Raw genomic sequence first — 15,399 nt, 5'->3', positions numbered from 1 at the left:
ATGTCACTCCAGGAGAAAAATGTCAGTGTAGTTAAACAGGTACTACTAAATTTGTGGTTTACTGAAGATCATTTTGTTAGTGTCTCACAAGACGAAATCTTGAAATAGGCATTAGTGGTTTAAGCTCACATGCTTTATTCTACTTAAGTGCCTCCTTTTCAAATTTATTCTAGGTCTGGAAGTGGAGAATGTGTGTAAGAACGCCGGAAGCTGTCGAAATGTTGGAAACTCCCATCAGTGTCAGTGCCAGCCAGGATACATGGGCAGCTACTGTGAAGAGATGGTTGATGAGTGCCAGTCAAACCCGTGCCGCAACGGAGCAAAATGCACAGATTATCAGGGCACATATGAGTGCACAGTAAGTACATTTTCATATATTTGTATGTGACCGATCAGCCACAACATCAAAACCCCCTGTGTCATATTGTGTAGGTGTCACCAAAACAGCGCTGACCCCCCCTGGGGCACATACACAGGACTTCTGGGGTGGGATCATGGGTTGTGGATTGGAGCCGCCATGGTTTGGACTTGTTCCAGCACATCCCACGGAATCTCAAACAGATTGGGATCTGGGGAGTTTGGGGGCCTAGAGACGTTCCTGAGGAGTTTTGTGTTGTTGTGTCTGATTGGCGTATATGTGTTTGTTCCTCAGAAGTGTTCATGTTTTGGTAGGTTTTCTGCTCAAGCAGACCCAAACAATGACCTAAACCCTGTCTCTTGTTTCGCTGCTCCAGTGCAAACCAGGCTTCCAGGGTGTGAACTGTGAGTATGATGTCGATGAATGCCTCCCGAAGCCCTGCCTCCACGGAGGAACGTGTATCAACCTCATCAACCACTTTGCCTGTTCCTGCCCACCTGGAACACACGGTGAGCCTGCATACCGGGGGCTAAAGCAACAACTGCCCTAAAAAGATTCATAAAACAGCTTTGTACTTAAAATGGGGCAAAAAGTGTTCCAATGAGTTATGGTATCTTCTACAAGATTTGCACAGATTTGCATAAAGTTGAGGTCTTGGCTACTTTATGCAAATGAGAATCACTAATCAGGATCCAGTGCCTCTGGAAACTTCCAAAAAACATTAAACTAACAGTTATCGATCTAGAATGAAGACAGATTCAGTAACTGTTTTGCTTTTAACTCAGATTTAAGCTACAAAGCTTCCCAACAAGCTGCCTGGTTTTAAATCCAGGAGCTGGAAGCCTAGCATATCAGATGCAGCCAGTGTTTGCACCATTGTACGAGGGTAAGCCTGTGTTAGAGTCTATTGAAGGGCAGTTGTCAGTAATCTACTGTGACGGTGCAGAGTTTAAGCCCACCAAGTGTCCAATGTTGGAAAGCGTCGCGATCCCTTGCATCTAAAAACACCCCTGTGAACACACACAATCAGAGTTGACTTTTTCTGCATTTCATTGAAGTAAAGCAGAGGAATTGTAAAATAACAAATGGTAGAGCTGTGCTGCCTCATTTGTGATTGGAATGGTAAAGAAACGTTGAGTGCATTTGTATGAAGTCAAACTTCCCCCGAATGCCCCTTATAATAATATTACAAACACACAAAATGCTGTCTTGAAACAAGTTCTTAGGTATCCATCTGTTTGCTTCTCGGCAGGACTCCGGTGTGAAGTGAATGACGATGACTGTGCCCCCAAAGCTGGCTCCTGGGAGCCTCGCTGTCTGAATGGAGGACAGTGTGTGGATGGCGTGGGCCGTTACACATGCTCCTGCCCTGCTGGGTTCGTTGGAGAACATTGTGAGGGGGATCTCAACGAGTGCCTGTCTGGGCCCTGCCACGCTCCTGGCAGCCTCGACTGCATTCAGCTGGTCAATGATTACCAATGCCGCTGTCGCCTCGGATACACAGGTACGTTCAAAGGGAAATATCAGCACCACAAATAGCTATTCTTGATGTTAGAAAAAAGCAAGGGGTTAGTTTTGTTTTCTACAGTGTCACAGCATTGTAAATATATTACTGCCAAGTGTTGCCATTGTTAATTCTTATTTCTTTTTATCTGTTCCTCTTTCTCTCTTCCCTCATGTCATTTCCTCAGGACGTCATTGTGAATCCATGGTGGATCTGTGTCTGTCTAAGCCGTGCCGTAACGGTGGCGTCTGCTCTATGAACATGAGCTCAGTACACGGCTACACTTGTTCCTGTCCTTTTGTAAGTTGTTTTAAATGTCAGCCCTTTTCTAGCATCTTAGGATAACGTGATTTAAATCAGTTCTCCTCATTTTACAGTCTGCACTTGTAGAGCGCTTTTCTACCTTAGTGGTACTCAAAGCGTTTTACGTTGTTTTCTCATTCACCCATTCACACACACATTCATAAACCAGTGACGATAAGGTGCTTGCCTGCCATTGGCAGCAACTTCAGGTTCAGTGTTCAGTGTCTTGCCCAAGGACACTTCGACTGTGGAGGGGCGGGGGATCGAACCACCAACCTTGCGTTTAGATGACAACCACTCTACCACCTGAGCCACAGCCGGCCAAGCAAGCAGGCTCACAAATAGCCTTCATAGTCATTCATTTTCTGTGTACTCGGCAGTAATTTGATCACATGCAGTGTAACACTGTCCTCTCATTATTACAGCTGTTAGCTGAACACTTCTACACAAGATTGCTGTTTTTTCTGTGAAGGGCTTGATCAACAGTGCTGTGCTCATCAGTTTGTCAGCTCACTATTGGCATTCTCAGTTTTGCTTTTTGCCTTGATTTTTGTGCATGTGTCACAAATTTCATGGAGTGAACTGGAAGCAAAGTCATGTCTTACTTGGCAGTGATGTGAGAAGACAAACAACTACTTTTGGGGGGGAAAAAAGTGTTACAGTTCATCAGACAAAAAAAAGCAATCAACACAATGTCCTCACTTTTTAGTTGCATTCTTACTAGTGTACCACACATACCTCCACATTTGACTGATAATTTTGCTTAAAACAATCCTTGCAATTCCACAAATTTTCAACAGATTACAACATCTGTAGTATGTTTGTGATGTTTATTAATCCTAAAACTTACAGGAAATAGAGTTATTTTATTAATCTGACTACAGTAAAGAAGCTATAACTTGTATATGCATACTTAGTGACTGCAGAAGATTCTAGAAGCAGACAGGTGGCTGATAGTTGTTTTCCTTTCTTTTGCTGAAGTGTCAGTCTTTTCACACTAAATGCTTGTTTTTCTCTTCACTAACCTCTTGCTCCTTATTTATTCTCATACTTGCTTCAGAGGGCCACTCCATGGCTCAGGTATAGTAGACTAGCAACAGATTTGTAGGACAAACTAGATGTTCACTTTTTGTAATTGTTTGATGTAACGTAAGCTGCAAACATTGATTTAGATCTTTACAAATCCCACAATTTTTTAAATTACTCTATTGCTATCACGCTTCAGCAACATGTTTTGTTTAACAGGGCTTTACTGGATTCAGCTGTGAAGATAAAGAGGGCTTCGGCTGTGCAAAACGACATTGCCAGAATGGTGGACGCTGTGTGGAGTCACTCATTGGCTATGCACACTGTCAGTGCCAGTCGGGCTTCGTTGGTCCATACTGTGAGAATGAACACAGGTGTTTCCCGGCTTGCCAAAATGGAGGAATCTGTGTCAAAGACCCATTCAAACTTAACCAATACAGCTGCAACTGTCCTGCATACTTCTCTGGACAATGGTGTGAGAAGGAAGTACTCACACCAGGCACTCCAACCTGCCCGTATCCACAGTGTAAACAGCAGGCCAAAGATAAAGTTTGTGACCAACAGTGTAACAACCATGAATGTGAGTGGGATGGAGGAGACTGCTCGCTCAACTGGCAGCATCCTTGGGTTAACTGCACCGCCAGTGTGCCCTGCTGGGATCGCTTCAAGAATGGACGATGTGATAAAGAGTGTGACAATGCTGGGTGCCTCTTTGACAGCTTTGAATGTCAGGATCCCTCAACAGCCTCCTGCAAGTATGTGACTCCCCTCTGTAGTTTGTCATTGCTGTTGCTCTTATATATTGAGTATACATTTTTTTTAAGCCAAATCACAAACTCTGTTTTCATGTGCTGTGTGTTTTTAGATATAACAAGTACTGCGCAGACCACTATGGTAACGGCATCTGTGACCAGAGCTGCAACACGGAAGCTTGTGGCTGGGATGGCCTGGACTGTTCCTCTGACAATCCTTCCTCTTTGGCGTTTGGCACGCTGGTTATTGTTGTACGGCTGCAGCCTGACGAGCTGCTTGGAGACTTAAGGGGTTTCTTGCGCTACCTAGGATTCCTGCTGCACACCAACGTGCAGGTGAAGCTGGATGAAAACAAGGAGCCGATGGTGTACCCTTACTGTGGCATGGAAGAGGAATATGGACGACAGAGGAGCAGAATCAAGAGGGAGATGGAGAGGGAGGTTATTGGGTAAGGGTAGTTCCAGAAGGGACTCTCACATACATTACTTGTAGTTCTCCAATTTACCACCAATTTGCTGCTTTTTGGTAACTAGTTTTGTATTTTTAAATTGTCCTTGCAGATCTGTGGTGCACCTGGAAATCGATAACCGTGAATGTACCCAGAGTTCTGAATACTGTTTTTCCAACACTGATGAGGCTGCGTCCTTCATTGCTGCGGCTCACATCAAGGCTGAGCTGCCTTATCCTCTAGTGTCTGTTGACAGTAAGTTGGCCTCTCACTCAGGAGTCAATGGAGTTTAAATGCGTCCTACATATGGAGATAGTATTTTAACTTGACTTTGTATTGTTCAGGTCGTCCGCCAGATCCACCAGATCCACCATATCTGATGTACCTGGTTGGCGTAGCAGTGGTTATTATTCTGCTCATCCTGGTCCTGGGGATGTTGGCAGCCAAGAGGAAACATAAACATGGTGTCCTGTGGCTGCCTGATGGCTTCCTGGCCAATAAAAATGACAAGAGGAGAGAGCCAGTCGGACAGGATGACTTTGACATGAAGTGAGTGAATATACCGACAAACAGATTCTGCTAATGAATATTTATAACAGGATATATGATGACAACTGCAGGGTGAGAATTCATGGAGGAGTCTTAATGTAAGGTTCTTTAAATGGGTCATTAAATTTCAAATCATCTGCTCAACCATATCTGATTTGCTTCAAATGTCTTCAAAAAAAATTATGGATATTTAAAATGGCGTCTGTGTCTCTAGATTGACAGATCAAATACTTTTTGAGGTGCAATTTTAATTCAGATTCTTTTCTCTGATACCTTTATAAATATCCATGTGTTATGCATTTAAATGTTTTGGCAAATCAAAGACAAAAAAGATGATTTGAGACAAAAATTACCCAGGTTTGTCAGGGGAAATATGAGGAGAGAAAGTTGAGAAACACTTATAAGATACTGTATATTAAATAGGTAGAACTTCTCCATTGCATTAGAACAGGACTGGTTGAACTGGCCAGCTTCCAGTTATCAGTACTTGAGTAACTGCAAAAGAGAGTATAGCTGGAACATAGCCAGCATATTGTGTCCTGGACTAAATGTAAGCAGAATTAAATGTCAAGTCTTTCAAACATTTGTTTTCTTTTCAAATTAGGAATTTCAAGACGCAGGATGGAGCTGTGATTGATGGAGGTCAGAGTCAGAGATGGCTGGAGGACGAAGTCCCATCCAAGAAACCAAGAGTAAGTGAAAAATAATGGTCCAAATAAACCCCATGGATTAGAGCAGTTTAAATCAGATGTTTGGGGAATGCAGAGAAGTGAGCTCTGTTGTTCTTTTATAGACTGAAGACAAACCCTTGCTGCCCATCACGATGGACGGAGGTGTTGACCGAAGAGAGTGGACCGTGCAGCACCGCAAAGCTGCTGACATCACCCTCACTCCTCCACAGGCCGACCTGGATGCTGACTGTCTGGATGTCAATGTCAAGGGACCCGGTGAGGGGGGAAAAAGCACCTATAGATGTATAAATCTGATTTAGCTTTCAATAATTTCTTAACTAATACCTTTCTGCTCTCTCAGATGGCTTCACCCCTCTGATGCTGGCATCGCTGCGTAATGGTGGGGGCCCAGACTGCAGCCTGCACGGAGAAGAGGAGGAAGAGAGCGGAGGAGATGAACCAGGACCAAGTGTTATCTCAGACCTGATCGCTCAGGGAGCTTCTTTAATAGCTCAGACTGATCGTACTGGAGAAACAGCTCTCCACCTGGCTGCCCGATACGCTCGGGCTGACGCTGCCAAGAGACTGCTGGATGCTGGAGCGGATCCCAATGCACATGACAACATGGGTAGAACTCCGCTGCACGCTGCTGTGGCCGCTGACGCCCAGGGAGTCTTCCAGGTTAGACGACTCTCATCAGAAGCAGATGGAAATATATTTAAATTAGAAATCTGTCTTTTGAGTCAAGTTTATCTGTAATCCTACATTAAACTGCTTTCGTTAATAAAGGTGAAGATAATTCTTGTGGCCAGATATTTACCTGTGAAATCTTTATCAGTATGGTCAGTCATGTATCATTCATGATGTCTTTTCTCCTTTTGTTTGCCCAGATTCTGATCCGCAACCGTGCAACAGAACTTGATGCCAGGATGAATGACGGCACCACTCCACTGATCCTCGCAGCCAGGCTAGCTGTGGAAGGCATGGTGGAAGAGCTGATCCACTGCCACGCTGACATTAATGCTGTAGACGACCACGGTCAGGAAACCACATTTCTCTTTTTTTTTGTCGACAGTTTTGTTTTGTGTTAGATGTCGGGTGTATGAACCACAAAACATACTGAGCAGTGTTTGAATGATTCGTTTTGCTAGTGGGGAGTCCATAGCAGTAAACTTGAAAGAACTCTGATTACTTTCTGAATTATACTTAGAAATAACATGAAATGAACAATAAATAGTAGCAATGCTTTTCTGGTTATCATGAATGTGTTTTTGTTTTCCTCTCTTCTTTCCATTTTAGGCAAATCCGCTCTGCACTGGGCAGCTGCAGTTAATAACGTGGAGGCTACTCTGGTGCTTTTGAAGAATGGAGCCAATCGTGACATGCAAGACAATAAGGTGCGTTGTTGTCTTTCCATTTGTTTCCAACCATTGTTTATTAGGTTATGTGCTAATTATAAATACTAGCTAATTGCTAAATATGAAAACACATACACACAGTTAGTAAAAGTAAAGATATACAATAGCAAGAGTAGAATATAAGATGATGCAAAACTAGTAATGCAACTACAAATACATATTCTATGTAAAAGCTGTAATCCAGTTCCTAGTTAACAGTTGCTCTGTGTGGGTTTGAATGTTTGTTATGAAATGTTTGTAATTTGTTTGTTTCATTGGTGAGCATGTATTAAGTTAGGAGCAGCAGATTCCAGATATGACAAGTTTTCCCTTTGGAACAAAAGTGCAAAAAACATGCAACCCCATGTCAAATGAACTGACCTTATTTTAACTCTGTGGCCACATGTAGTTCTTTTATTTGTTAATACTCAACTTGTGCTCAAACCACCATGTGTCACACAAACTAGCATATTTATCATTTGCTGTGTTTCCTTCAGGAGGAGACTCCCTTGTTCCTCGCCGCCCGAGAAGGCAGCTTCGAGGCGGCTCAGGTTCTCCTTGACCACTACTCCAATCGTGACATCACTGATCACCTGGACCGGCTTCCCCGTGATACCGCTCAAGAACGCATGCATCACGACATAGTTCGTCTGCTGGACCAGTACAACTTGGTTCACAGCCCACACAACGGGCCAAACCACATGGGTGGAGGAAACTCCTCAGTCATGTGTGGGGCCAATGGAGCAGGCTTCATCGGCATGCGCCCCGGACCGCAGGGGAAGAAGAGCAGGAGGGGAGGAGGTGGTGCAAAGGTGGCAGGTGTTGGTGGGGGGGCGAAGGAGCTGAAAGACATGAAGGCAAAGAGAAGAAAGAAGCCTGCAGGGGGAGAAGGGCCGGGTTTGGGTGCTGGAGTTGGAGCAGGAAGTGGAGGAGGTACAGCAGGAGGGAGCACAAATGGTGTCAAGGCAGCAGGACTTCCAGAGAGCTCTGTCACCATGTCACCTGTCGACTCCCTGGAGTCACCTCACTCCTACACAGGCGATGTTTCTGGCACCGTCTCCACCACAGCAAACTCCCCTCCTCTCCTGAGCAGTCCCACCTCCAGACAAATGCTGCCTCCTGTCAGCCACATGCTGGGACAGCAGCAGGGCTGGGTGGGCATGACCAAGCACGGCTACGGCAGCCACATGTTCGGCCTCGTCCCGCATCAGATGGGAGGTTCCCACCCTGGCATGGCCCAGCACCACGGCCAGAGCGCCATGCTGACTCCCATGAATGTCACCATGAGCAGGGAGCAGCTGCCGCCCATCGTCACGTTCCAGATGATGGCCCCTGGAGCGGGCCAGGCCATGCTGAAGCAGCCGCAGCCGGGGCAGGTGCAAGTCACGCAGTCCCAGGGGCAGAACCAGAATCAGGGTCACTCCCAGCAGGGGCCAGGCCACCTCCACTGCCCCCAGAGTATGATGTACCAGATGCCAGAGCAGATGAGCATGGCACACGGGCTCCCCCACACCCTGCAGCACGCCCATACCGTCGGCCACGGGAGCCATGGAGGCATTGAGGGCCAGTCCCGGCCGCTGCCTTCCTATCCGCCCATGCAGAGCCCCGTGGATAAATACCCAACACCCCCCTCCCAGCACAGTTACACCACCGCTGGCTCAGAAGGCACCACGCCCGGCCACTCTGCCCACCCGCCCAGCGAGCACCCATATCTCACCCCTTCACCTGAATCCCCAGACCCTTGGTCTTCCTCCTCACCACACTCCAACTCAGACTGGTCTGACGTCACCACCAGCCCCACCCCTCTGGGGAACTCCCACCATGCACTGCCAACGTCACACCACACACACATTCCAGAGCAGGCGCAGCTGCAGCCGCAGTCGCAACAGATGCAGCAGGCCTCTCAACAGCCTCAGCTGGGAAACATGCAGGTGTTTGCGTAGGCCTGGCAGAGGAAAGCATGGACAGACTGACTTTGGGTTCCTGTGTAGTTTAATAACAACCCATAGTAACGCAATCAATGCTTTTCTCACTTTTCTTTTTAATTCTTTTTTGTTCGTTTATTATAATCATCAGTCACCTCCCCTTTTATACTTCCTTCTCCTCTTTGCACTTAAGAAAACTGTGTATAGTTTTGAAAACATTATTGAGTACTATCAGCTAGAAATCAAAAACTCTCAATACCAGAAACATGGAGTAAGCTGTCACAAGCTACAATCATTTTTTCATGCCGTTCCTGTGATCCCAACCAAGCGTCCTCTGCTCTCTGTTGACTCAGTCAAGACTTTTTGTTTTTTGGCGCAACACACACAAGCTGTTGATTGAGGGATCATGGAGGAACTGCTGACCAGATGGCGGTCAGCTGGTATTGCATGAGAAAAACAGACTGTTGAGATGGACACTGAGACAGACTGTGGACTTCCTGCGTTGATATTGTCTGTTCTGGATGATGTCGTTTCTTTCTGCTATATGCTATCCTTATATGTTGTTCAGTGTAAAAAGCCAGCAAATACTAACTCCTCCTTGGAACCATTCGATCGGCTTTTTTTAATATGATGGGTTACATTCAGTTGATGCTTTTAATGTCGAAGAAAAACTACCTATTTGTTGTCTTTTTGTTTTGTATTCATGCATTGTTTTTATTGTGCTAAAGGGGATTTTTTTTTTTTTTTTTATAAAAGGCTATTGGACGATTAGAAACAAACAAGAAAATGACACATTAAAAACAAATGCACACTGAGGCAACGCGCTACAATGTTGGTCTTTGCTTCACGTGTAAATGCATTGATACAGATTCGCATTTCCCATCAAATCATACAAGAAGTTTTTTACTGGCATGCCGTGGCTGCAGTCAGTACACAGTGTATTAACCATGTTTTGAAGACGGTTACTGCTACAGAAATTCAGAGGAGTTTAGTTTGTGCGGATGTCTTGCCACACACCATACCACTATGCTTGATGAGCTGTTGAGGGATTAATTCCAGAAACTTTATGCAAAAACGTACATGAGTTTTGCCACTCTCGTTGTGTCGCCAGGTTTCGTATGTCTACCATGAACTGTACATACACTTAGAGCACATTCTGCTTCGTTGTAATTCAGCTTAATTTGGCAAAGACCTGTTTTTGTTTTTTTATATGAATACTGTTCGCACTTCCTGGATGATTCTGAATGTTACAGAGGTTTTTACCTTTAAACTGCCTCTTTTCTAAATACTTTTCCTTCCAAAATTATATAACCAGTTTTGCTTAGCTACAATCAGTGTGTCTCTGCACCTTTTTTGTAATGATTCATAAACCAAGTCCGGAGGTGAGGAAGGAAAACTCTTCTGTCTTCCTTCTTAAAGTTGATGTCGAGCATAGCTTTGTGTAACACAGACAATCATTCACTGTTTAACTTTTGAAACTTTAAAGAAAAAAGAAAAAAAGGAACATCAGTGTCTGTAAGACCAAATTTTGTTTTATTCAGCCAAAAATGTACATCGTGTCTAAATTTCTGTTAGTTGTTGTTTTTTGTTTGCAAAAAAAAAAAAAAAAGTCTTGCGGTCTGTCACGAGTTAGACACACAGGACACACACATATCCTGTACCAACAAAATGTTTGTTTGGAATTACTACTGTGCCTGTGTGAACGTAACCAAATGTTTCATCAATGTTCTCAGTACCTGACGCTTCAGGGCCTCATTCTCTTTACTCATAATGTCCCTGCAGTTTCACAAACGCATGTGCTGTACATTGAGGTTTCAGTCAACATTTTTATCCAGAAATACATCAGTTTCCGTACATATGCAAGGCTATGTGTCTATATTCTGTATATAAAATGTTTTTTTTTTGTTTTTTTTTTAATGTTTACTTTCCTCTGTTAACCAAATAGCCCATAATATACATGCAGTATGAAGTAGTTGTCATCATGTTTGTGTAAGGTAGAACAAAAACTGATAAAAAATAAATTGTTGGAGAAAAAGAAAAAAACAAATGATCAACCAAATGTGTTTACTGAAATAAAGCCCAGATCTTCATAGTTTTGTGCATCGATGTTCTTTTCTACACAATTTGTCCCAAAATAATCGCAAAAGTCAAAGTCAGCAGTTTCTCTACCATAGATCTATATTATACTGACAGTTAAAGCTAAAGCAATGTGTCTGGATCAAAGCTTTACCACCACTGATGTCATGGATACATTCTGATAGTACAATATCTGCTGGAAAAAATTGGTCCAGATCTTCATAGTTTTGTGCATTTATGTTCTTTAAAATAAACCCTATGTTTACCCACATGGCTGGTGCTAATTTTGACCCGAAACAAATATGTAAAATAATACAGCACTTCCTTCTGCTTAATTTGTTAAATTTGCCATTTTTGAAGCTATAAATTCAGAGCAACTCGATTCCAGCTTTGTCACATTCAGTAGTTTTTATCAGATGAATGTGTATTATACTGGCTTGTGTTTGGATCGTAGGTTCACTGTTGTGCATTTAGCACCACGGACATCATGGACACGTTTCTATATTACAGTGGAAGAAATGAACCAAATGAGTTGAATGTGTACAATATGAACACACTGATGAATTTAAAGAAAGTGCATCGCATCGCTGCAGTAAAGAACAAAACTTCCACTGTTGTCAGTAAATACCTAAATAGAGATTCTTTAATTATATACAGAATAGAATAGAATATTGAGGATTATAATAGAATAGATTTGAATAGAATAGAATAGAATAGATTAGAATAGAATACAATATTGAAGAATAGAATAGAATAGAATAGAATTTACATGCCACAGCAGCATCCATAAAACATAAAAGAAAAAACAAGGATATTTTCAATATTTTCAATATAAAAGGGAAAACGGTCACATAATTGGTGTGATTTTGGCAGCTGCACTGTTGAAACTGAAATACGGATTGATGGACAAACAGTTTGATTTCGACCAAACACCAGTTTTAAGTAAAGACATTTCTGCGTTGCATTGCACAGGTATTTACTCTAACTATTTTTAGTTTAATTAGATTTAACTGTCTTGAAACCATCAGATTCACACCTTATTTTGCAGCCTGAGCTGAACGCAGGCGGCGCGGTTGGCGGGCCGACCAGCAGGGGGCGCTGAGTCTCACCGAGCGCCGCGACGAACGGACGAAGAAGAGACGTGAACGCGGAAGCCACTGAGGATTTTACATGCATGAGATTTGTTTCCTTGTGTAGCTTCTCTCTCTCTCTCTGTGATTGAGTCTTTCTTCGGGCGGCCAGTTAAATAGCAGATAATGGCAGAAACGGATGCGGGCGTCGGTGCGGAGACTCTGCAGCGGTAACGTCCAGGACGGACGCTCGAGGTCCAGTTGCGGGTCAATGGACGCCAGGACTTGAAGTGCTGCTGTTTTGACAGCTGGGTTGAGCCTCCACTACCTGTCCGTCTGCCTCACAGAAAGAGCTGCAGTTTGTTTTTTTGTTGTTGTTGTTGTTTTTTTAATGCAGTGACAAATACCTACACCTGTGAAGCTGCGGTAGAAGCGCCATTAAAAGAAAAGAAAGGTGAGACCAACTCTGTCACTACCAGCTCTGCTCCTCTAAGTCTCCTCCAGTCCTCACTGCAGCTCCCAGTCTCTCTATCAGCCACCACTGGGTGTCATTTCTTTTCTTTCCTTTGTCCAGCGACCCCACCGAGCAGCGGCCATGGCTTCCACCCGGCTCAAGTACCTCTCCCTGAGCGTGCTGGTGTTCCAGACCACCTCCCTGGTGCTCACCATGCGCTACTCCCGGACCCTGCAGGCCGACGGCCCGCGCTACCTGGCCTCCTCCGCCGTGGTGGTGGCCGAGGTCATGAAGATCTTCACCTGCGTGCTGCTCGTCTTCAAGGAGCACAGTGAGTTCACACAGTCAGACATCACTGTGTGTTTCCATTTAGCAGTTAATTATCTGATTTATAACATAAAGATCCTATGTTGTGCCCCTTTTGAGCAAATTGATGACCCCCAGTTTCAGTTTAATCATCTCAAAACACTGCAAATATGAGTCATTTCACCATGACTTGTAGATGATGGTTTAGTGTTTGTAGCTTTAAATGCAGCAGAGCTACTGCTGTCCCCCTTCAGGAAGAAAACTCTCTTTCTGCATCTGTGATTGATGGCAAAGAGAAACAGCTGACGACACAGATATGACTGAATGTCTGAGGCCGACACCTCCTGTCGCTTCTAACTTTCTCTCCGTGTCATCATTTTAAATGGAAATATCACCGAATTCACAGCACACTCATTGTTTTTTACTCATGTGTTTGGGTAGTTTATCAGACAACTTTATAAATCAGTGTTCCAGCTGCAGAGCGGCAGCTTGGGAAGGGTTTTGAAGTAACTGCTGGTTAACATGTCGTCTGACTGGGCTGTATTTCCGTCACTATTTCATGCTCGTTCCATTGTATAACAACGGAAATGGATAAATATGTGAATGAGAACAGCTTTATTGTGAATTCAGCTCTATTAAAACGCAGGATCTGTGAGCACAGAGAGCAGGATAGAAGTAAACTGACGTAAACACCAGCTGAGTTTAGGTTTCACTGAAGCACAACAGCTGAGATCAAAACACAGCAACACATCCAGTCTTTGTTTATTGGTTTCAAGTCAGTGTGAAAGTTTCCATCATCGCTGAGTGTCCCTCCTCGTTACAGTTTCCATTGAGCTCTGACATGTGGCCATATGGTAATGTTAGCCACATTAGCTACACAACATGCTAACACTAAGGATTTTGCAATTGTTGTGGGGCGATTGCCATCAAAAAAAAAAAATAATAATCCACTGGATCTTTGGTTGCTCAGATGCAGGGGGTGCATGAACATTGTTGTGTTCACTCTTGCAGCAAACAGCAGAACATTTGGTGAGCTTTGCTTGTGCCTGAGACATTTTAGCAGAAGCAGCTCTAGAAAGCAAATAATCCTGGTGGAATGTAGTGGCTCAGTAAAATACGTAATAGCCTGTAAAGCTGGGAGGCTCCCCAGTTGTGGAGCGGCTTTAGGAATAACGGAGAGTAACATTTTCATATCTTATCAGCTTTAATGTTACACGTACAAGTTTGTAGAAACACCAAAACACCTCATGGGACCTTTAAATACAGGTGAAAGAAGTAAAGCTGTGGGAATTTTTATTGCAACAAAAACACTTAGGACAGAAAAGATACGGGTCATATTCCTCCCTAATCATATACTCCACAAACACATAATTGTATCTGATAATTCGGAAGAAACAGCGGTAGTAAATTACAGGTCAGCTTAGTCCACATTGTCACAGTGGATGTTAAATGACACCACGATAGCTTAACTTGTGAATACAAACGACACACAACTTGGGTGTCAGTACTCCCAGGGATAAAGGGTATTAATTACCCACAAATGATCGGAATAAGGAAGTTGCTAAAGTCAAACAAAACAGTTTAATAAAAGGAGTTGATCCGCCCTCACAACACAGGTTTTTCTAGTCCACATACCATAGGAGGCAGAGCAAGCTAACTAAAGTACACAAACGTTACAAACAAAACCAAGAAAGGAAACTTTTCCAACACAAAATAGAAGCAAGTCTGTCATAAAATACCGCCCGGCCACATCACTGTGTCTAAAGACATACAACAAACAAGACGATAGCATCCGCATCTCCTAACACTCCAAACAGGCCTCGCTTTCTTTCAGGCCTCTCAAAGAAAAGAGGAAAACATTAGTAAGATCTTAAATGTATTTCAGTCCAGTGCACCACCACCCACTACGACCTCAGTAGTAAGCATGAAGTAGAGACATCAAAAACCTTCATAAAAGTGGAATTAATGGCAGAGCTTTTGTACTGGATTGTGCTACATTTTGCAGTTGGAACTAATAATGTGGTTACTGGGTGTAGGCTGTCGTTTGAGAAGCTGTGTCCATTCAGCGACTGAGATTTTGATCAGGTATGCTGGGTTACTTCTGTTGTACTGCTGCTGGCACCGGCTCTTGGAAATGCTCCTGTCCTAAAGCCTGATGCAAAAACCAGGTTCACTGAATCATCTGTAGAACCCCATCAGATCCTGAGTCTGAATTACAAAGAACTAATCCAGTTTTTAATCAAGTCAGTAAACCTGCTTCTGGACAGAGGAGCCAAATTAAGTTAACCACTTCAAGAAAGTGACACTTTTGCATTTTACGTCTGTCGTCTTTGCTGTACTGTCAGTTTGTGGAGTTACAGCTTTAAAGAGCCCACATCATGCTTGTTTCCCCCCTCCCCCTGTACTTTAGTGTGTTGTATAAAGCTGCTGTTTTTGTGGATTTAATAGCTCTGCAAACTTACTAGGCCGCGCCAAAGGAAGTTATTCTCCCCCACAAAAAGCATCAAACACCTCGTTTGAAGTTTTTCTTCAGCTACTTATTTACATCAGCATGTAACA

The 15,399-nt window shown here is 43.6% G+C and overlaps 2 protein-coding genes across 2 annotated transcripts in view; both read left to right on the top strand.

Annotated features, from left to right (window-relative positions):
• The window catches only part of notch2 (notch receptor 2), a 45,091-nt gene extending 34,065 nt beyond the window's left edge, over window positions 1-11,026 (top strand). Inside the window, exons 22-35 of the mRNA XM_008277517.1 lie at window positions 174-358; window positions 735-867; window positions 1,611-1,862; window positions 2,050-2,162; window positions 3,411-3,946; window positions 4,057-4,392; window positions 4,505-4,647; window positions 4,737-4,941; window positions 5,546-5,633; window positions 5,735-5,888; window positions 5,974-6,293; window positions 6,503-6,650; window positions 6,912-7,009; window positions 7,507-11,026. Coding sequence (XP_008275739.1) covers window positions 174-358; window positions 735-867; window positions 1,611-1,862; window positions 2,050-2,162; window positions 3,411-3,946; window positions 4,057-4,392; window positions 4,505-4,647; window positions 4,737-4,941; window positions 5,546-5,633; window positions 5,735-5,888; window positions 5,974-6,293; window positions 6,503-6,650; window positions 6,912-7,009; window positions 7,507-8,952 — 4,157 coding nt within the window. The 3' untranslated portion in view covers window positions 8,953-11,026. The remainder of the gene's footprint in view (window positions 1-173; window positions 359-734; window positions 868-1,610; window positions 1,863-2,049; window positions 2,163-3,410; window positions 3,947-4,056; window positions 4,393-4,504; window positions 4,648-4,736; window positions 4,942-5,545; window positions 5,634-5,734; window positions 5,889-5,973; window positions 6,294-6,502; window positions 6,651-6,911; window positions 7,010-7,506) is intronic.
• A 1,119-nt stretch (window positions 11,027-12,145) lies between these two features.
• The window catches only part of slc35a3a (solute carrier family 35 member A3a), a 12,312-nt gene continuing 9,058 nt past the window's right edge, over window positions 12,146-15,399 (top strand). The window contains exons 1-2 of the mRNA XM_008277516.1: window positions 12,146-12,534; window positions 12,655-12,865. Coding sequence (XP_008275738.1) covers window positions 12,676-12,865 — 190 coding nt within the window. The 5' untranslated portion in view covers window positions 12,146-12,534; window positions 12,655-12,675. The remainder of the gene's footprint in view (window positions 12,535-12,654; window positions 12,866-15,399) is intronic.

This window comes from Stegastes partitus, unplaced genomic scaffold, assembly GCF_000690725.1.
Source record: "Stegastes partitus isolate 25-593 unplaced genomic scaffold, Stegastes_partitus-1.0.2 Scaffold99, whole genome shotgun sequence".
In the NCBI taxonomy this organism is placed as follows: Eukaryota; Metazoa; Chordata; class Actinopteri; family Pomacentridae; genus Stegastes; species Stegastes partitus.
This window is presented reverse-complemented; position numbering and strand designations above follow the sequence as displayed.